This window comes from Ictalurus punctatus, chromosome 11 (assembly GCF_001660625.3).
Source record: "Ictalurus punctatus breed USDA103 chromosome 11, Coco_2.0, whole genome shotgun sequence".
Lineage (NCBI taxonomy): Eukaryota > Metazoa > Chordata > Actinopteri > Siluriformes > Ictaluridae > Ictalurus > Ictalurus punctatus.
The window spans coordinates 10776415-10798146 of NC_030426.2; the positions used below are offsets into that span (position 1 = coordinate 10776415).

At 39.8% G+C, this 21732-nt stretch overlaps 1 protein-coding gene across 1 annotated transcript in view; it reads left to right on the forward strand.

Moving 5' to 3' along the window:
* The window catches only part of LOC108271557 (copine-9), a 123628-nt gene that overhangs the window by 63280 nt on the left and 38616 nt on the right, over positions 1 to 21732 (forward strand). The window contains exon 7 of the mRNA XM_053683683.1: positions 17649 to 17712. Coding sequence (XP_053539658.1) covers positions 17649 to 17712 — 64 coding nt within the window. The remainder of the gene's footprint in view (positions 1 to 17648; positions 17713 to 21732) is intronic.

Consider the following 21732-nt stretch of genomic DNA (forward strand, 5'->3'; position numbering starts at 1 on the left):
TTACTCACGTGTAACTACAATTATTTTTACATTTAATAAATTGTAACTACATTTTATTCATACATCATAGCCATGCTGGTTCTGGCACTGGAATTAGTTGTCAACATTTTCTGCTCATGTTCTGGTAGTCACTTAGTCTTCTCTTGTTTTTGTTTTTTTCTATTATTCACCAACAGAGAGAGAGTTCAACTCGCAAAGAGAGACCTATTTGACAGGCACATTGAGCATGAATTTCCCACTGTGAGGTGTTTGATCTTTGTCCAAATAGATAATTAGCTTGAAAAGCCTTCACTTGCCACCCACAGATGTCCTCCATTTTTGTGCTCTCTCTCTCTCTCACACACACACACACACACACACACACACACACACACACATACACACACACTTAAACTTAAACACACAAACATTCAGATCTCAGGCATGACTATTTGGACATTGGACAGTTGCACATGATGAGTTTTTCATGGTGTTATTTTTTAGTTATGTGCAATTCTGAACTTGCATGATATTGGCTTGAGTGATGATGTAACAAAAAAGCTTAGACAAACAGAAGAGGCTTGGGCTTAATTTTAATAAAGTATTTATCAAGATAAATATTTACATATCATTTGATCACCGACTTGATCACTCAGAATAGGACCTGATATGTTTAAATGAAGATGCACTACCAGCAGTTTGAACATGTTGGATGTTGGTCATTAATCATCATACACTCAGAATAATACCCAGAAAAAAATACTTCTTGGGGTTTCTTCAAAGGTTCTTTGATTAGTGGAGTCATAAAGTGTTCTACCTGGAATTTAATTGATTTAGGTATTTTGTATAGACAACAGTGAATTTAGCTTCGACACTGGCATCACTGCTCTGTATCCTGTTGTGAGTTCATTATTCAGGCTGATGCTAATTTTAGCTGTCGCTGCATCCCAGGTTATCAATATATTTCATGGAGAAACACAGGCTATCAGCATGCTGCTAAACCCCAGCATTGAATTAGTTCCATATGAAATATTATAGTTCACCAAAACTGCCACAAATCTACCAAGCACTCTGTCTAAATAAAAAACAATAGGAAAACTTAACTGAAGTGTTTGTCATATTATATTCAACTACTTACAATTTAATTGTAACTCACAAACCTTTCGGCAAATGTCTCAAACCTAGGGATAATCTGTGGATGGAAAATGGGAACTTAGTTATTTTTGTTTGTACTTTATTGCGTCTGCCTTGATGTTTGTGTTGTCTCTAAGGGCGTATGTTAGATTGACTGTTTATATGCAGACATTTAGTTATAAGTTTATTAGATATTCAATTCAGTTTGTACAGCGCTTTTAACAATGGACCACTTTACAGAAATATATAAATTCAGGATATAGATTTTAAATGTAGGTATTTATCCTTAATGAGCAAGCCAGCAGCGATGGTGGCAACGAAAAACTCGCTAAGATGATATGATGAAGAAACCTTGAGAGGAACCAGAATGAATAGGGAACCCATCCTCATCTGGGTGACACCAGATGACCAATTATAAATAAATCCCTTCTATAACTGTGTACTACGTGTTCAAATAGTGCTATTATGTAACCAGGAAATTCATTACAGTTTTTACATGAAGTCCATTTTGTTAAACTTATCCACTGTTCTCTGATGGAGACTTTAGTGCAAAACTGTTTGTGGCAATTGTAGTCCTAGGCCATCATAGCATAATTGTTCATATGAATTGAGGTCCAAAGCCATCTTTATGGATTTTATGTGGTACCATCCTCAGTAATCTCAATGATCTTTAGGCTGCACCATGTGGGGCCATCCTCATCAGCAGCAAGTGACTTCCAATTGATGAGAACTAGAAGGAGGGTATCAGGATGGATCGGGCAGGTCCGGAGAGCAGAAGGGGTCAGGATCACTGATATCTCAGGAGTAACATGTGTAGCTTGACAGAGAGAGAAAGACAGAAAGAGAGTTGGAGAGAGAGGGAGAGATTATTAGGTATGCTTATTGTCCCATAATGGACAATGTACTTTGCATGAGTGCAAACAGGGACTCCAGCAAATCTATCTATGACAGCATAAATAAAAGGGAGAGCCAGAAGGTAACACAGACAGGAGGGCTCCCTGGGACATAAGGCAGCCAGCCACTCCACCATCAACAAACTTGGGTATGAATTCCTTGTAGTTACCCCTTAACCATTTTACCAAAAACATCTACTGTAACAGTATAAAAGGTTGGAGTATTTTTCAGCATTTATTTCAAAATAGGTACATATTTAATCACTGATCATAAACCAGGCAAAAAATGAATACCAGAAAGTGAGACAGATTGGCAAGCAAGAGGACTAGACTAGATTAAAAAATGGGAAGACAATCCAAAGTTCTAACCTAATGAATGAAATAGCTCAAAATTGCAGTCAATGGTGGGTTTAACACTGGGCACGTTTGCTATGGTCCAAATCCGAGTGACATTTTTCCCACTGCCCCCCGCAGTGCTGATCTGGTTTCTATTGAACCGTGGTGTATTTGCGTTCATCTTACATCATCACAAACGGGCATAGAAAACACAATGCAACTCACCATATATTTTTTAAATTATTGTTTTGGTGCTGTTGTGGGCTGCAGATATTATGAACAGCAGTGGACCTCTTTTGTGTCCCATAAAATCCCCTGCCACTCATTGTATACATGTGTTGTGGAAACTAATGATCTTGTCATTGGCTAAAACACACGAGCTGGTTACTTTACTTCCTGAACAAGTGCCAACCCGAGTATGAGTTGCTCTTATATTCACGGGAATCGCGGTTCAGTTCCAGTGCAACCAAACTCATACTAGCTCTTACAGGTAGTCTTGGGTTTGGTACCGCGGTGTGCTTCCTGGCCTGCATAACAGCTTTCACAGTATAATTTTCCATGCAAACCGTGCTCTGTTTCGGAATAAACTGCCAGTGTGAAAGCCCCCATGAGAAGGCAAGACTTTGTAATGTTCTGTTAGAGAACTGGAGCATACACTATAAGCAGTAGAGGTACATAAGGAAGTAACGACGGACCATAAATGTTACTCAGTAGGGATACAATTGCTGGCTGTGGCCCATCAGCTTCCTTCAGTTCGTTTATCATTTGACCAGGGAGCATTTGGGTAGTTGACCATTCTCAACATAGCAGTAGTATTGACATGGTAGTGTCATGTTAGTGTGTGTTTTTATGTGTGCATTGGATACCATGTAGCAGTGTTGCAGAGATTTTAAAACACCCAAGTGTCACTGCTAGGTTGGGAACAGCCAATGCCTACTAGCCAAAAATATCCAAAAGCAATTCTGTGGTCAGAAGCTGACACTGATGAAGGGCTAGAGATGATGAACACAAACTGAGCATGAAAAATGTGGGATGTAGTGTCTAACTGCACACCTACAAGGTGGACTAACAAGGAAGAAGTGTCTAATAAAGTGACCAGTAAGTGTACACAGTGTTTAAAACCCACTGTATGCCTGCTGTACCTGATGTAAGTGTGTAACACCCACACACATTTCAGTGTCACTACTGTGCTGAGAATGATCCAGCACCCAAATACAACCCCAATTCCAAAAAAGTTAAGACGCTGTGTAAAATGTAAATAAAAGTATATAAAAACAGAATGCAATGATTTGCAAACCTCATAAACCCATATGTTATTCACAAAAGAAAATAGAAAACATACCATAAAGTTGGAAAAGTAAGTGTTACTAAAAAGAAACAGCGGGAGGTTAATAGGCAACAGGTCAGTAAGATGATTGGGTATAAAAAGAGTATCTTAGAGAGGCAGAGTCTTTCAGAAGAAAAAATCGGTTCACCAATCTGCAAAAAACTGCGTCTACAAATTGTGGAACAATTTCAGAATAATGTTCCTCAATGTAAAATTGTCTCAAAAACACAGCTCATCTGAAACTGGTTTCATTAATATGGTCTTTGCGACATAGCAGAGCAGGGGTTTTCCCAGTATGAATGTGTAGCTAACAAATCTGCAGCAATTATATGATGCAATAGTGTTAACCAGGACCAGAATCTCTACTGTTCTGATGGTTGTCCTACCCAGTATTAGTATGGTGTTCCTAATAATGTGGTCTGTCAGCATATATGCACAGTTGCTCCTATTAGCAGAGGAGGAAGATGTGGGGGAGTGAATGTGGGCTGATGGGGGAGAGACAGAGAGGGGTAAATGGTTGTGCTAAGAGGATGATGCTGTCGAGAGCTATTTTGGTTTGATGGCATAATCAGGATGGATGGGTGGGATACTGACAAAAACCTGCACTCATGAGACTTGTTTCACAGACAGAGAAGAAGAGAAAGAGATGAACATGGTGAGAAGAAAAGACAGTAGAGGTCAGTACTCTTGAGAATAAAAATAGAAAGTGACAAAGAGAAGGGACAGGAAGAAAAAAGGGTGTTAAAGGTAACAGGACTTTGAAAGCTAGAGAGTTATAAACAATAGACGTGATCAGAAACATACCTGCATCCTCAACGTGTGACATGTTTAGACTAGAATATTTCTGGAATACTGGTGGCTCAGTAGTTATAGCTCAGAGCTGGTCACCGGAATGGTAATAGTTAAAATCCCAGAACCACCAGATTACTGCTGGGCCTTTGTGTGAGACCCTTAACCTTTGACATCGCAGCTCAATTGTTTACAAAAGCATCAAATTAATAAATGAAAATATATAAATACATATCATCCATAAAATTAAAACCACTGACAGATGATGTGAATTACATTATATTGTAACGATGGCACCTGTCAAGGGGTGGGATATATTAGGCAGCAAGTGAACAGTCAATTCTCGAAGTTGATGTTTTGGAAGCAGGAAAAATGGACAAGTGTAAGGATCTGAGCGACTTTGACAAGGGCCACATTTTGATGGCTAGACGACTGGTTCAGAGCATCTCCAAAATGGCAGGTCTTGTGGGGTGTTCGCAGTACCGAAGGAATGGCGTTTCCTGCCAAAAATGGTCCAAGGAAGGACAACCAGTGAACCGGCGACAGAGTCATGGGTGCCCAAGGTTCACTGATGGCGTGGGGAAGGAAGGCTAGCCTGTCTGGTCTGAACCCACAGAAGAGCTACTGTAGCATAAATTGCTGGATAAGTTAATTCTGGGCAACATTCTGCTGGGAAACCTTGGGTCCTGGCATTCATGTGGATGTTAATTTGTACTACCTACCTAAACTTTGTTGCAGACCAAATACACCCCTTAATGGAAACAGTATTCCCTAATGGCAGTGGCCTCTTTCAGCAGGATAATGTGTCCTGCCACACTGCAAATACTGTGCAGGAATGGTTTGAGAAACATGACATGAGTTTAAGGTGTTGACTCGGCCTTCAAATTCCCCAGATCTCAATCTGATCTGTAAGATGTACTGAACAAATAAGTCTGATCCAGGGAGGCCCCACCTCGCTAATTACAGGAATGAAAGGATCTGCGTTTTGAGGTCTTGTGGAGTCAATGCCTCGATGGGTCAGGGCTGTTTTCGTTGCACAAGGGCGACCTACACAATATTAGGCAGGTGGTTTTAATGTTATGGCTGACGGGTGTATATAATATGGGTAAAACTACATCTGTATTCTTGCATTCATTTAAATAATTTATAATAATTTATTTATATAAAACTTCATCTGTATTCTTGCATTTATTTGCAGGATGGAGCTCATATTAAATGGTTCAGTGAGTTTCTCAGCTCATCAAGATGACTGGGTGCCACTTGATAATTAATAATGAACTCATAATTAATAATTAGCTTGCATGTATTTAAATTCTCTGTACTAAATAGATAGAAAAACTATAAATAGAAGCCCTTAATCTCATGGTGAGGAAGTTTTCCGGAATGACTAATGTAGTCATTTGAGGCAATTGTCTCTCTCTCTCTTGCTTTCTCTCTCTCTCACTATATATATGTATATATATACATACTAATATATATATATATATATATATATATATATATATATATATATATATATACATATATATATATATATATTTGTGTGTGTGTATGTATGTATGTATGTATGTATATATATATATATATATATATATATATATATATATATATATATATATATATATATATATTAGTGTTCTTAGCCTTCTGAGGAGACTTATTCTTATGCTTTATTTGAAGGAGGTCTGTCTCAAACATGGCTTCAATAAACTATGGTTTAAAGAACTGTGGATTCTCTATGGCAACAGGAGCTATCCATTATTAACTGCAACCTCCTGAATGGTTCTCTGAATCAGTTTTAACCCGCCAGTACATTATATTAATTTATACTGTATATGAACCTACCTTATAGATGCACTTTGTAGGTATATAGTTACTGACTGTAGCAGATCTGTTGCTATGCACAACTTGTCAGCCATCCTCTACTCCACCCTTCAGTGGAAAGAGGGCACCATATGATGATAGCACACTAGATATTAGTAGATACTAGATTATTACTAGACATTATTGTCTAGTAATAATCACTAGACAATCACTGCAACAGTGACATTGACAGGTTGATACAAGGAACAAGGTAGGTGTACCTAATAAACTGTCAAAACGGTGTATTAATCAGCTTGAGTTACTGCTCTGTATAAATCATTTACTTGAACCAAAATTTTATACAGTACATTCAAATTACATGCATTTTATGGCATGAGTTGTGAGAGAACTTGCCCAATTTTCATGCTCCATTATTGTTATCTTCAGGCCACACTGGTATTGTCAGTGGCATTGCTATTTTCTGATAGTGAATAATTTATGAAACATCCATATGCATGAAAAACAGTATTCATGAATCCTTCTCATCTGTACATGGCCAAAATGGTGTATAAACTCTTAATGATGAAACTCTTAAGCCATTGATCATCACGGCAGAAAAAGCCTATTAGATGTTAGAAGATGTGATATCTAATAATGAGCTATTGGTGAGCTCATTTTATTCATTTGTTCTTTCATTCATTCATTCATTCATTCATTCATTCGCTGTTTGATTACCTGTTTATTTCGCCTTTACTCTCAGCTGAGTTTCCCATTTGCATTTCTCTGATATGTCAATTTTTATTAATTTTAAGTGTCAAATCCCTTGAAATATACAGTACATAGTCTTGGGTTACTTTATTAATTACAAATCTTAGTGTCATGTGTTACACTAGCATGACTAAATCTTTCCCCATCAGCACACACTAACGTAAGAAAGTTTGTAGGCAAGGCTTTCATTTTGCATAGGCTACAGAATAGTATAATGTATAATGACACTTTTATGAGTTTCATGTTTCATAGATCCCAATTTTATTCTTCCAGCCTATGAAATTTAGGATTGAATCTAATTCTTTTATAAATGATGCCACAGATATCTTTCATCTATTGCTATACCAAACAACACATTTTACAGGCAATGAAATATTGATTAATAAAGCCAAACCTGTGATGTATTAAATCAAAGGCATTATGGCTGCATTACTCATTTTGCAGAAAAACAAACGTATTTTCGAGTCTTTCAATTTTACAGAAGGTATCCTTCATCATGTTATGAGCTTTATCTGTCAGGCGATCAGAGTGGAAATATTTGGAGTGTGTGTGAGAGAGAGAGAGAGAGAGAGAGAGAGGATGTCTGCTTCTTTTTAAGAATCTTTCATTGAGTGTCACTGATTGCATGTTTAGGCTCAAGTATCTGATGAAGTGTATGACTCGGTTCCTCTCCCTAAATACAGTCCCTTGCCTCTGCTGAGTGATTCAGGTGCTACCTGGCCTGAATAAGAGATTGTGAAACAGTCTTTTTCTATCTTTCTAATTTCTCCCGCTGATAAACATTAGCCTACATATATGATTATGCAGCTATTCTTGGTGCTTGAGTGAAGGAATGAGCTTCTTGATGGTGCACTTGAATCATATTTCTGCTAAACCAGGTGCACAGGTACAGAGGCTGAGGATGCTGTTGCTACTTGCTAGGCTAATTGGAAGGTTCAGTTCAATCACTTCACTCAGTAAGAATGACGCTTAATAAGTAAAATGCTTTCCCCGCCATTATAATGGATTGTTTATCCATTTCGTAGCTTAAGTTTTAATGCAGTTTGACTGCATTTCAAATTGGTTTAAGCTTATTCTGTATCCTGGAAAGGACATGTCACAAAGTGTGTGTTAGTGTCCAGGTTTGTGTGTGCTTTGTGGTGAAAAGCTCGAAATGCTGTTGCTTGTCAGTGACTAATTGGAAGAGAACAGGAGAACCATTGCCGAAGCACCATGTGACAGTTGTCTCTCTTCCTCAGTCTTTCACTCCCTCATTTCGTTGTTCCTGTGGTATAATTGAGCTTTCAGTAATGTCACTCTGCCTTTTGGGTTCCTTGTCCCCCGACCCAGATGGATGGACACAGAGAGTGATTTATATGGAAAAAAGTAGAACAAAGGGAGAGTTTCATATTGGAACACTAAGCTGTATTCCTCTCTTCCTGTCACAGGCCCATCAGTCTGAGAAATCAAATCAGCACTGGATCCCAAATATGAAATGCCTTCAAAATGTCCCAACCCACACACACATTCACACAGAGACTTGAATTACAATTTTTGTTATTTTCACTGTCTTGTGTAATACCCCAGTTAAACATAAAATAAAATCCATAAAAAAATCTATAAAATAAAAGCTTAACTTTTGGTCGAAAGATTCTTTATGGGGAGCCCAGTGCCCCAATATTGTGAAAATTTGGTCCACAAACAATTAAATGCATGCCTTCACACACCAACGAACTAACAAACAAACTAGCAAACACACAGAGAGCTGTACACTTACAATTCTTAATGTAGCTAAAAACCTTCCTGCTCTTTTATTTATTTATTTTTTATTTCTTTACTTAAAATAAAATTTGCAGTTTTATAAACAAAACAGTTTTCCTCATGTGGCCCAGCCAGATCTCCCCACAAAGTTGATATTCCTATCCTCTGCATAGGGAGGCATGTCAGTATCCTTCCATTCACAGGTGATAATGTTCTGTCAGCTCCTTAGTTTCTGCCGATAATATTATACTGTGTATGTATGTTATATTGTATTGTAATATTTATTGCACTGTTTTCATGGCACATACAACCACAGTCCAGGATTTCAGGATTTTCAGGTTGCCGTGGTAACTGCAGACTCTGTGGCCATCCCTGAGATATGCTGGAGGTCGGGATCCTGCAGGGACAAGCCTGTCATTTCACTCTGTTTTTGCAAAAGTGTAAGGGTCTGCAGTTGCTCTGTGCTTTACACCTGGTGTCAGTGTCAGTGCAGTGAATCTAATGACAGATGCTTACAGTTCTGAATGACGTGCCATTACTGAAAACAATACTCGCTTTCAGAAAAAACTTTATTATTTTGTTATTAAAAACAAAGGCACTTTGTTAGACCATGTAGAAAAGCTCTTCTTATTGTTCCATTGTGACAGTTAAAAGCCTGTATGCTGGCAGCTCAAACACTGAGTTGGAGTTACAGTGTAGACCAGTGCAGGTGTCTATATATATAGAAGTATATATCTTTATATACAACCGCAATTCCAAAAAAGTTGGGACACTGTGTAAAATATAAATAAATGTAAATAAATACAGAATGCATTGATTTGCAAATCTCATAAACCCATGTCATACACAGTAGAACATAGAAAACTAACCTTAAACATAAGCTAATTTTGAATTTGATGCCCACAACACGACACTAAAAGTAGTGTCTACCAAGTAGCTAAGCTGCAAACTAGCCAGGTACAGTTTAATGAAGAAGGCAGTGACAGCTAGCTAGCTAGACCTACAGTATGAATAAACAAAAGAAAAAATTTCAAGCAGAACTTTTGCAGTTATAAATTTTACACTCTAACTGTGTGACTGGTGACGATATATTTAGTTTGTGAAGTCAGTCATGATCATTACCATCTCAGTAATTGAGAGTTGGCTATGAAGTTCAGCCCCGTTGAGAGAGCTTGCAATCAGCATTTGGAGAAGCCGTGGGTCTGGGTGGGATAAGAGATGAGTGCACTGTGCTTTGAAAGTTGAGATACTATATTTGTTTCTATACAAAACCCACCGCCCATACTCCCATACACATATTAAAGTCTCTTGTCCAATGAGCGTTAATCTTTCCTCTCATTGAAAAACAGTGCAATTGAATCTGCCATAGGAGCCCAGCTTCACTGGATTCCTATCGGTGCTGTGTCGTGGGCGTCAAAGGAGATTTTCACAGAGGCTGCGTGGACGTTCCACACAATCTAAATTGAGTAATAAGTACAGTGGGGCAGGTGGGGGCATGGTTTAGCAGGAGTCTGCAGCAGGTGCATGGGGGAGTGGGCAATTAACATAGCACACCTGCATACTGTATATTTTCTTATAACAGCATTCCCTCTCGTTTTTTAAATTCCTTACGTAATTGGCAGCTGCTAGTGTTTCATTTCCCTTGCTCCATTTTTTAAAAATTAATTTCACTTAAGATTTAATATAGAGCAATGATGTATGTGTATCTAATTTAGAACGATCATAGATCTAATTTTCAAAAGAAGTGATGTTCACGGTGTCTGAACAGACCATACATTTGCTGAAGTATGGAAAACAGTGCAAACTAATTGTGAACAAATGATCTATGTTTTATTCAGTTTATCTTATTATAGACGTGAAGTAAATATGGACAATTCGACAAGTCATTTAGATGCATAGAACGGTTTGATTGTGTATCCCTTTCTTTTTTTATTTTGTTAAACATGCACATGAGTGCTGGGAGGCCAAAAGATTTCAGTTTCCAGAGAGCAGCTAAATCATTGAAGTTGAAAGTCACAGTGAGGACTTGCTGCAGCGGGGCTGCCGTTTGTGGTACTGCAACAACAAAGGCCTTCAAACAGCAAAGCCACTGCTGGGGAGAGACCAGAGCTGTGAGAGTAAGGGCTAGCACGTGCTACCTCCATCAAGTGCAGCTAAACATTTGCATTTTATGGTGCTGTTACTATATGCAAGATTGTAGTATAGCTAAATGAGCTGGGAAAACACCCTGTGGGGCAAACAGCTTAATTGTGTGTGTGTGAAGGAGTAGTTCCCTCATTAACCATCCTATCCATCCTAAGAGCATTGCTAATTGTGCTCTTGCAGACTCCCCAAAATGGAAAGTTGTGGCATTGCTGTGTGTCAAACCTAAGTTACAGAATACATTATCTGTTCAGGACTTGAGACTTTTTTGATATAATTTAATAATGTGGTCATTTCTTATCTGGGGAAGTCTCTTTTTGCAGTAAGCTTTCATCCAATAATGAGCCCAAAGCTTATTAAGACATTAAACAGATTTGAAAAAGTGAAGTTATAAGTTTGTTTTTGCCTTTTAAAAAGTGCAATTCAACCTCCGAAGTGCTCATTTCTGAACCTATATTCTTATATTATTAATACACATTGAACTGTTCCTGGGGTGTTCCAGCCCTCTCAGGGTATGACTAAGTACCTGTTTACTGAATTGAAATAAATAGGATGAGTTAAGGAGCAGTAGGTCACATAAGTGGAGTGTTAGCAATTGAGCTTGGGCAGAGTTGCCTTAAGGTTCCTAGGAGGTTTAAAAGTAATGCATGTATTAGCACAGGTAATGCATCTCTAGTGATGGTATTTGCAATTGTTAAGGGAAGATGATGTGTATGTTTGTTTGTTTGTTTGTTTGTTTGTGTGTATGAGAGAGAGAATAATATCTGTTGTTTTTAAATATGTGCTATATGTGTCTGTAATATAAAGTATGAGTGTGTGAGTGTGTTGTTTTTGTGTAGGTGTGTGTGTGTGTGTGTGTGTGTGTGTTAGTGTGTGTGTTTAGCTCTGTTGCATAAGGGAGTCTATGTTTCTGATTGTATAACCTGTGTGGGGGAGATGGAGTCCTTATGTGCCTCTCTTTTCTGTATGTGTGTGTGTATGTATGTATGTATGTGTGCTCGTGTGTGTGTGTGTGTGTGTGTGTGAGAGAGAGAGAGATTATTTTGCTTCTCTTTTTTACTAGTCACATTTGACTGTGATAGCATGTTAGTGTCTCATGTCTCATCATATAAGATGTGTGTTACACTGAAAGAAAGTGATGAGGTACGCAGGAGAGAAATGACAGGAGATTCCCTCCGAAGCAGCAGACAGTTCAGTCTCCTATGGTCGCAGTCATGCAGAATATTCTGGTCGCCCACAGTTACACACAGTAACATTCGGCTCTCTGCTAGTAGTCTTGAACAATTTGCCTGCAATTAGCCTGTTTCCTGCAACACACATTTCTGTCAAGTTATACCAGTGACCTCCTTAGAATTTTTCTTCCACTTGAGATCACTTTTATGGGGTTAGAGTTTGACTAACGACATATTTAGTATTTTAAAGTTTGTAGTTAAGAAAAAAAAAAAAGATTATTGAGCTAAACTTTAATAAGGATTAATTTATCAAATGGAGTTAAAGCAGTATTTATTAGTTTTTAAGCACAGCATTGAAACTCATAAGGCTTAATTATGTTAAATTGGCAGAGTGAGTTTTAACTTGTCTTACATTTCAGAATCCAGTGCCGTTAGAGGAAGAACTGGGGGGGAGGAATGTGTGGATAAGTGTGTGTGCAAGTGCGAGAGAGGTAATAACCCGGCAATGTAGCAATCAAGTCACTGATCCTCATTCTAGCCTATTTCAATTTCATTATACTGAATTGCAGAAAGTACATCAGTGCTGTGGGAGACCTTGTATGGTGTACTTTTATCTGTATTGGCAAAGTGATGCAACCCGCTGAGGCAATCCAGGCATGAGAAAAGAAATTCAGAAAACTTGGCCGGAACTGAATAGCCTGCTGGCATCATTATATGTCTAGTCTTCATTCTGTATCTACCTATCTTGGGCCTGTCGCTAGTGTTAACTCCAACTCCAGTGCTCACCTCTGCCTGTTAGTAAAGTTGTGGAATATGTCCAGTCAGTTTGGCATGAAGTGAAAATCAATTCAGCGTCAGAATCAAGACTGTACACCTTGTATCAGCTAAAGGTTTAAAAGATGTTTGATGTGTTTCCTTAATTAGTGGACAACAGATAAAGACAACATTAGGTATATATTTCTCTGTGATCTAATGCCATATTCGATTTGGGAAGTTGGAGCTCGGAATGACATTATTTTTAACCTCAGTGCATTCGAGCTGCAAAGTGAGAAAAAACAAGGCTGCCTCCGTGTGTGTCTTTTGGAAGCAACAAGCCAACAGCAAACTGTTCTAAAGCAAATACTTGAATATATACAGCATAATTCATTTAAAAGTAAGAAGTGCTACTTTGTTTACTGTTGATACTGTATGCTGCCATGATGATACGACGTCAGTTGCTGAACTCAGTGCTGAGGAGACCATCCTGAGTAGGAATTTAAGGAGTTTAAGGGGTGTTTTCTTCTGTTTTTCCAAAGAAATTATGAGTTACAGCCTCTATGCGGCATTACTCACTTGGAGAAATGTAATTTTGAAACTTGGTCCATTTCAGTGTACCAAATATTCTCAGATTGATGACACATATGTGAACACAAAAAATGAACTCAGACCCCTAAAGGGAACTGTACTCAGACCACCTCCAAAGAAACTTGTGGGTTGCTGTACATACACAGCTCCAGCTTTCTATCCCCTAAGAGAAATTAGAAATGGCTTTCTGTGGGGTTGTGTGGTTTCACATCAATGTTAGCGGTTTTAGGTAGCAACATGACATATAATCTAATAGAGGCATTGCTATAGTGCTTAGAGCTTATGTTTTAGTGACAGATACAACAGTTGTTGTACGTATATTCCTACTGTAATATAGTGTACACTCTCTGAGCATTTTATTAGGAACAGTATACTTATACTCGGTAGCGTCTCCCTTTTCTCTCAAAACAACTTCAATTCTTCATGGCATGGATTCCACAAGATTTTCTAAATATTCCTTTGAGATTCTGGTCCATGTTGACATGATTGCATCATGCAATTCCCTGCAGATTTTTCAGGTGCACTTTCATGCTGTGAATCTCCTGTTCTACCACATTCCAAAGGTGTTCATTTAGATTCATATCCGCTGACTGGAAAGCCACTGAAGAACACTGAGCTCATTGTCACGTTCATGAAACCAGTCTGAGACGACTTTTGCTTTGTGACATGGTGCATTATCATGCTGGAAGTAGCCGTTAGAAGATGGGTAAATTGTGGTCATGAAGGGATGCACCACAGTTGTATAGAATGGTTATTTGAGCTACTGTAGCCTTTCTGTCAGCTCAAACTAGTCTGGCCTTTCTCCAGTGACCTCTCTCATCAACAAGGCATTTCTGTCTGCAGAACTGTCATTCACTGGATGTTTTTTATTGCACCATCCTGAGTAAAATCTAGAGACTGTTGAGCATGAAAATCCCAGGAGATCATCAGCAGTTGTATACTCAGACCAGCCTGTCTGGCATATACAGTTATGCCACAGTCAAAATCAGTGAGATCACATTTTTTCCCAAATTCTGTTGGTTGATATGAACATTTCCCGATGCTGCTGGCCCATATCGGGTTCCACTCCTGTCAGCCAAGAACAAGAATCTGAGGCTATAATGGGCACAGACTGAAACTGGACAGTTGAAGACAGGAAATAAGACGAAGTGATTTTTTTTTTTCTAATCTTCAACTGTCCAGTTTCAGTGAGTGTGTGCCAAGGATAGCCTCAGATTCCTGTTCTTGACTGATAGGAGTGGAACCTAATGTGGTCTTCTACTGATGGAGCCCATCCAATGCAAGGTACAATGTTTTGTGCATGCTGAGATGCTTTTCTGCTCACCATGGTTGTAAAGAGTGATTGAATTATTATATCCTTCCTGGCAGCTTAAACCAATCTGGCCATTTTCCTCTGACCTCTCTTATCAACAAGGTGTTTCCACCCACAGAACTGTCACTCACTCAAGGATTTTTTGTTGCATTGCACCATTCTGCGTAAACTCTAGAGTTGTGTTTGAAAATTCCAGGAGATCATCAGTTTCTGAAATACACAAACCAGCCCATCTGGGACCAACAACCATGCCACAGTTAAAGTCACAGAGAACAGATTTTTCCTCATTCTGATGTTTGATGTGAACATTAACTGAAGCTTTTGACTTGTTTCTGCATGATTGCATACATTGTGTTGCTGCTGCTGCTACATGATTGGCTGATTAGTTAACTGCATAAAAGAGCAGGAGTAAAGGTGTTCCTAATAAAGAGGATGGTGAGTGTATTATGTAATAGAAGACTATGCAGAACAAAATCATCAAGGCAAATGAGACAACATTCCAGTATACTTATGGAACAACTGAACAGCCTTTTTTTTTTCCACAACAGTGTACCTCAGAAAAATTGTCTAATTTTTAAGCCATGGTTAAATATTTGATGTAGTTTGCTCTTTATGTTTTTAAAAGCATCACATTAAAGATTTTCTTCACAATTTTTGTAATGCCCAAGACTACATGTGCATAACACTTGATATAACCACAAATTGGTGTAAAAACTAACTGAATAGATGGATTTAAGAGCTGGGGTGACTTGGTGGCTCAGTGGGTTAGCAGTGCAGCTTCACAGCCTTGGGGTCCTCAGTTCAATCCTGAGCTTGGATTACTGTCTGTATGGAGTTTTACATGTTGCTCTTATGTCTGAGTGGATTTCCTCTGGGTTCTCCAGTTTTCATCCACATCCCCAAAAACATGGCTTTAAATGGATGCTCAATTGCCCCTAGGTATGAATGTGTGCAGGCTACCCTGCGATGGATGCCTGACACCAATCTCATGATTTTTTTTTTTTTTTTTTTACAGGAATCGGTTAAAAATAATTTTCTAACTTAAGTCAATTTACTTCTTTGACATGTGACCATTGTGATTAACAGTAGTCTTGTGTTTTTCTGCGATCAGGCCGTTTCCCCGTTCATTATAAAGTACTTGCTCTCTTCAGCTTGACAGCTAGTCACAAGACACCATTACAATAGGCATTTATAATGAAGGGATTTCCGATTGCCCATTTCTCTCATCTTCTCTACACCTACCATTTAATGAGATTACAGTGGCATTGATTGCCTCATCCATCACTGGTTATATTCTGCTTTCTGTATGTGTAGAATGGTAACTTTCTAAAGGTGCAGACTGATAATCTGTTCTCTGGTAGCTCTAAGAGATATCTCTACCTATTATTGTTCTTTTTTTAACCAGCAAAAAATCAACAACTTATCCACATTGCACATTATAAATCTGTATTGATTCAACTGTTTAAACCTTAAAATTAGACCTCGCCTTAATTACAATGACTGTCTCCAGGGCTGTTTCTGAACCCTTTGGTGCTCTAAGCAACAATTTCTGAACCTTTGGGGGCTTTTGGCAACATGGATTATTTGAAATCTGGCATTTGTTTGTGGCATCCTAGTGGAATGGAGGAATTCCATTCCGTTTTCAGTTATGAAATGACTGCTCATAACTGAAAACGGCCCTCAGTGTCTCTTTTAAAATGCCCTCCATTAATATTGGCACCCTTTGTAAATATGAGCAAAGATGGGTGTGAAAATTTGTTTTTATTGTTCAACCTTTGTGGATTTAATTTGAAATAAATGAAAAAATGGTACTGAAAGTTCGCCCCATCCGATTAATCGATTAACCGGGGGAAAAATAATCAGCCAACTAATCGATTATGAAAATAATCATATATATACATATAAAACAAAAGATCAAAAGGTTAAACACTCAAGACTATTTTTCACAGCCTTCTTTGCTCATATTTAGTAAGGGTGCCAATATTAATGGAAGGCACTGTAAATACATAGTATAAGTACAGTGAGACTCGAAATCAAGCAAACAATAAAGGAATTTGTTAGCAGTCATTGCTATCATGGGTCTACATTAGTTTTGCCTCTGGAGCTGAATGAAACTGTGTTTGTCGCAGTCTCATCGTTTGGGAAGCAGAAACTGTGTGGAAAGCTGATTTGAAATGTGATTTAATGCACCAGAATAAAAAACCTTATTCTAATATTGGCCAATTTAGGGAAACATACCTATGTTACAGTTGATAATGTTCAGTTAACTGACTGAACAAAATGTTGTGTTAATGCTTTTAATCATGTGATCAGGAAACAATATGATTTTTAAAGTTTTTTTAATATCATGCATGATGTTGTGTCCTTCTTACGTTATTTCTTTTTTCATAACTGTAGACAAAAACTTTCTCTCCCTTCCATTATTTCCTACCTTTTTATTTCCTTACTTCCTACCTTTTCCTTCTTTGTCTATTAGTTTTCTGTCACAAGCAATGAAAAACACCTCTTACTTTCTTTCTGTCTTCTCCCCATTTCTACTCAAACTACCCTAATATTGAGTGAGTTTACTTTAGACCCACACTGCAGTAATTTCCCAGGCTAATATTGACTGAGAGGCGTTGGGTTTGTATGTAGTAGTGAGGTATTGAATGATGGGAATCCTCCGGTGGGTTGATGGTGTCGGGTAATTGTGTTTGCAGCTCACACTTTCACACTTTAGACTTCTCACTCTGTCACACCAACTTAGGCTCTTTAACTGCACACTGTCATTTATTCTCAGTTAACACATATACACACACTCGTTCGTTACAATAGAATATACAAAGACTAGCACTGACTTTTCTGTTGTGGCTGACTGTATCTCTAATGAGTCGCTGTGAGCTTTCTTTCTCCTTCTTTCTTCCTTCCAGTGGGATTCCAGGGAAGAAGTGCGGCAACATCATCTTAACCGCTGAGGAACTCAGCAACTGCAGGGTCAGTTCAGTAAACACACAGTCATTTGCATATATGCACACACAAATCAGAGCCACAAATTTAGTCTCAAGAACACTATTTAGATGTTTCTGACATATAACATTACTCTGAATCAAATTACAGTGAGATTATCATTACGAAAACATACATTTGTCACAGTAAGGGAAGGAAAATATAAATCTATAAAGATATAACTGGGTCACTGAATACAAATTGACAGTTATTGCTTGTTGAATTAAAATTGGACATCTATTTGTATCAAATATTTTAGTCTTAATTGCCATCAGCTGTTTAATGCGTGATCTCCATTATTTATTCACAAATGCATGTTTTAATCTGAATGCTGGAGCATTTCTTCATATGATAATAAATATGCTTTAAATACATACACTTAACAGTTCTATCAAATGAAAGGGTCTAATATATTCATCAAGTAAATGAAGCATTAAGGGAATTGATGGCATAAAGTTTCTCTTTTTTAAACAGAATTATTTAGCTCATATTTCTCTCTTGGAATAATTAGAAGCAGCAATTAGCAGAAATGGATGGTGAGATGAGGATTGCATGTTATTACATTCAGCCAATCTAAAAGAGCTAAATAATGAGAGAGAGCTGGTGTTCCACACAAAATCTACATTTGCATATTACATAAGGTTTCAGATTAGTAGCTTGGGCTGAATGTTAAAGTAATGAATAGTAAAGAAGAGATGCCCAGTTTTTAACTGAAATACCTTTGCACACTTCCTTGTTTTTTAAATTGACTCAAGGAACAAGTTTTTCTATGGACTTTTTTTTTTTACCATTAAAAAGGTCAGAAATCACTTGTGAGTGTTGTAAAACAAATGACTTTGTGTATAATAGTAAGTGTTCAGCTTGAATTATGGTTCAAACTCCTGTGTGTGCCATGTGCCATTTGTCACAGTTGCTCCCTGAGAATAAAACTGGCTTCCTTTTTAGAAGGAAGGGACTATGTTTTCCTTGTATCACATTATTGTGCAGCTTAGTAAGCAGTCAAGTGTGTTCAGGGTTGGGAGGGTTACTTTAAAAATGTATTCCGTTGTAGTTACAAATTACTTAATAAAAAATGTAACCAGTAATGTAATCCAAGTATCGAAATATGAAAGTCAAGTAATCTGATTATTTTTGGATTCCTTCAAGGTCACATGTAAATAAAGTCAAGGGTAAAGCTTAAGCGTCTTAATAGCGTTCAAACAGTTTTACTATGAATGCAGACTTTAATACACTGAAAAAGACACTATTAGCCTCACATAAATATATATATAAATAAAACTGGTTTCACGCTGCCCACGTTTGACATTTTTTCCTACATTCTTTTGAATGTCCATGGAATAAAATAAAATATGAGATGACTTGAGTGCACCTTCTGCCCTTTATCATTTACACATTTGAATGACCATGTAATACGAAGCAATATAATAACATGAAATTAAAAATTACCTTATTGCCATGGGCGTTGTTTCGACTCAGGACAGCTGTCATTTGCTACTATTGTCAAGCAATGGTTGTCACGTATTGGGAAACTCTGGACTCTCCACTTCCCATCAGCCACTGCACTGCTCTAGTTGTCACATGACCACCTGCACCTGATTCATGTTTTGGTTAATGAGCACTCGTGTATATATAGTCCTTGTCGGCACCATTAGCTTGTCTTTCGTTGTCTTAGACCCCTGTGTTCCATGTTTCTTGATCTTGTTAGTTTATGTTTAGTTTTGCCACAGTATTCTGCCAAGTAGTCTTAGATTCATGTTGTTTATGTCTCAGTGTTTGTTTCTTGCCACAGTGTGTTTCCCAGTTGTCATAGTGTATTCGTTTCTTAGTACGTTTCCTTCAATAAATGTCACTATCTGCACCTGCTTCTGGCTCAACCTCGAATCGTGACAGAACGAAAGACCTACAATCAGAAGCAGCAGATCGCCAGGATGGATAACTGGGGTGTCAGGATGCCACCAATGTTAGTGGAGTACTTTGCCACGTTACACCAACAGTCGGAAGATTACCAAGCTGCGCTACGAAAGCAGCAGGTCGCCAGGTACAAGGGGGAGTTTGTGGTCGGGGCTAATACCATCTCCCACCCTCCCTCCCCTATTATGGCTCTCGTTCAGCCTGCCCGTTCAGCTGAGGTCGTCGCTCAGCCCGCCTGTTCAGCTGTAGACGTCGCTCAGCCTCCCTGTTCAGCTGTGGACGTCGCTCAGCCTCCCTGTTCAGCTGTGGACGTCGCTCAGCCTCCCTGCTCCATGGCAGATAGCGTTCCCCTCTTCTGCTTTGAGGAGACCCACGCTCCTCTCCCTGGCCGCACGGAGACCCACGCTCCTCTCCCTGGCCGCACGGAGACCCACGCTCCTCTCCCTGGCCGCACGGAGACCCACGCTCCTCTCCCTGGCCGCACGGAGACCCACGCTCCTCTCCCTGGCCGCACGGAGACCCACGCTCCTCTCCCTGGCCGCACGGAGACCCACGCTCCTCTCCCTGGCCGCACGGAGACCCACGCTCCTCTCCCTGGCCGCACGGAGACCCACGCTCCTCTCCCTGGCCGCACGGAGACCCACGCTCCTCTCCCTGGCCGCACGGAGACCCACGCTCCTCTCCCTGGCCGCACGGAGACCCACGCTCCTCTCCCTGGCCGCACGGAGACCCACGCTCCTCTCCCTGGCCGCACGGAGACCCACGCTCCTCTCCCTGGCCGCACGGAGACCCACGCTCCTCTCCCTGGCCGCACGGAGACCCACGCTCCTCTCCCTGGCCTTACAGGGGACGTCGCTCCACTTTCATGTTCCGCCGAGGACGTCGCCCTGCCTTCCTGCTCCGCCGAGGACATCGCTCCTTTTCTTCGCTTCTCTCAGTGTGTCGCTCCCCCTTCCTGCTCCACGGAGAACATCGTTCCCCCTTCCTGCTCCACGGAGGACACCGCTCTCCTGGGCCTCGCGGAGAACCTCGCTCCTCTCCATGGCCTCGCGGAGAACCTCGCTCCCCTCTCCTGTCCCGTGGAGGACGTCGCCCCGCTTTCATGCTCTGCCGAGGACGTCGCCCCGCTTTCTTGTTCAGCCGAGGTCGTCGCTCAGACTCCCCGTTCAGCCGAGGTCGTCGCTCGGCCCGCCTGTTCAGCCGAGGTCGTCGCTCGGCCCGCCTGTTCAGCCGAGGTCGTCGCTCGGCCCGCCTGTTCAGCCGAGGACGTCGCTCGGCCCTCCAGTTCAGCTGGGGATGTCGCTCCGTTTTCATGCTCTGACGAGGACGTCGCCCCGCTTTCATGCTTTGCCGAGGAAATATCTCAGCCTCTCTGTGCCATTGTAGAAGCCGCCCGGCCTCCTGGTTTTGCGGGGGACATTTTCTCCAGGGGGCCAGGACCACCAGATGGAGGACGTATAATTTTGGGTGCTCCGGGAGTAGCGCCCTTGGGGGAGGTTTCTGTCACGTATCGGGAAACTCTGGACTCCACTTCCAATCAGCCACTGCACTGCTCAAGTTGTCACATGACCACCTGCACCTGATTCATGTTTTGGTTAATGAGCACTCGTGTGTGTGTATATATAGTCCTTGTCGGCACCATTAGCTTGTCTTTCGTTGTCTTAGACCCTTATGTTTAGTTTTGCCACAGTATTCTGCCAAGTAGTCTTAGATTCATGTTGTTTATGTCTCAGTGTTTGTTTCTTGCCACAGTGTGTTTCCCAGTTGTCATAGTGTATTTGTTTCTTAGTACGTTTCCTTCAATAAATGTCACTATCTGCACCTGCTTCTGGCTCAACCTCGAATCGTGACAATGGTTCGATGCGGTACACAGCATAAGCTCTGTTGTAGCCTAGTTTGAATGTAATTTGCCACTATGTTTCAGTTTACAGACTCCTAAAAACAGTTGCACCAAATAAGTTAACATTAAATTATAGCCTTAAATTATAACTTAAAAATGACACACTTTAGTAGTTGAAACTTTTTCCTTTAACTAACCCCTTTTGTTTTTGTTTCAAGATAACCCTATTGTAACTAGCACATAAAGTACAAATGCAA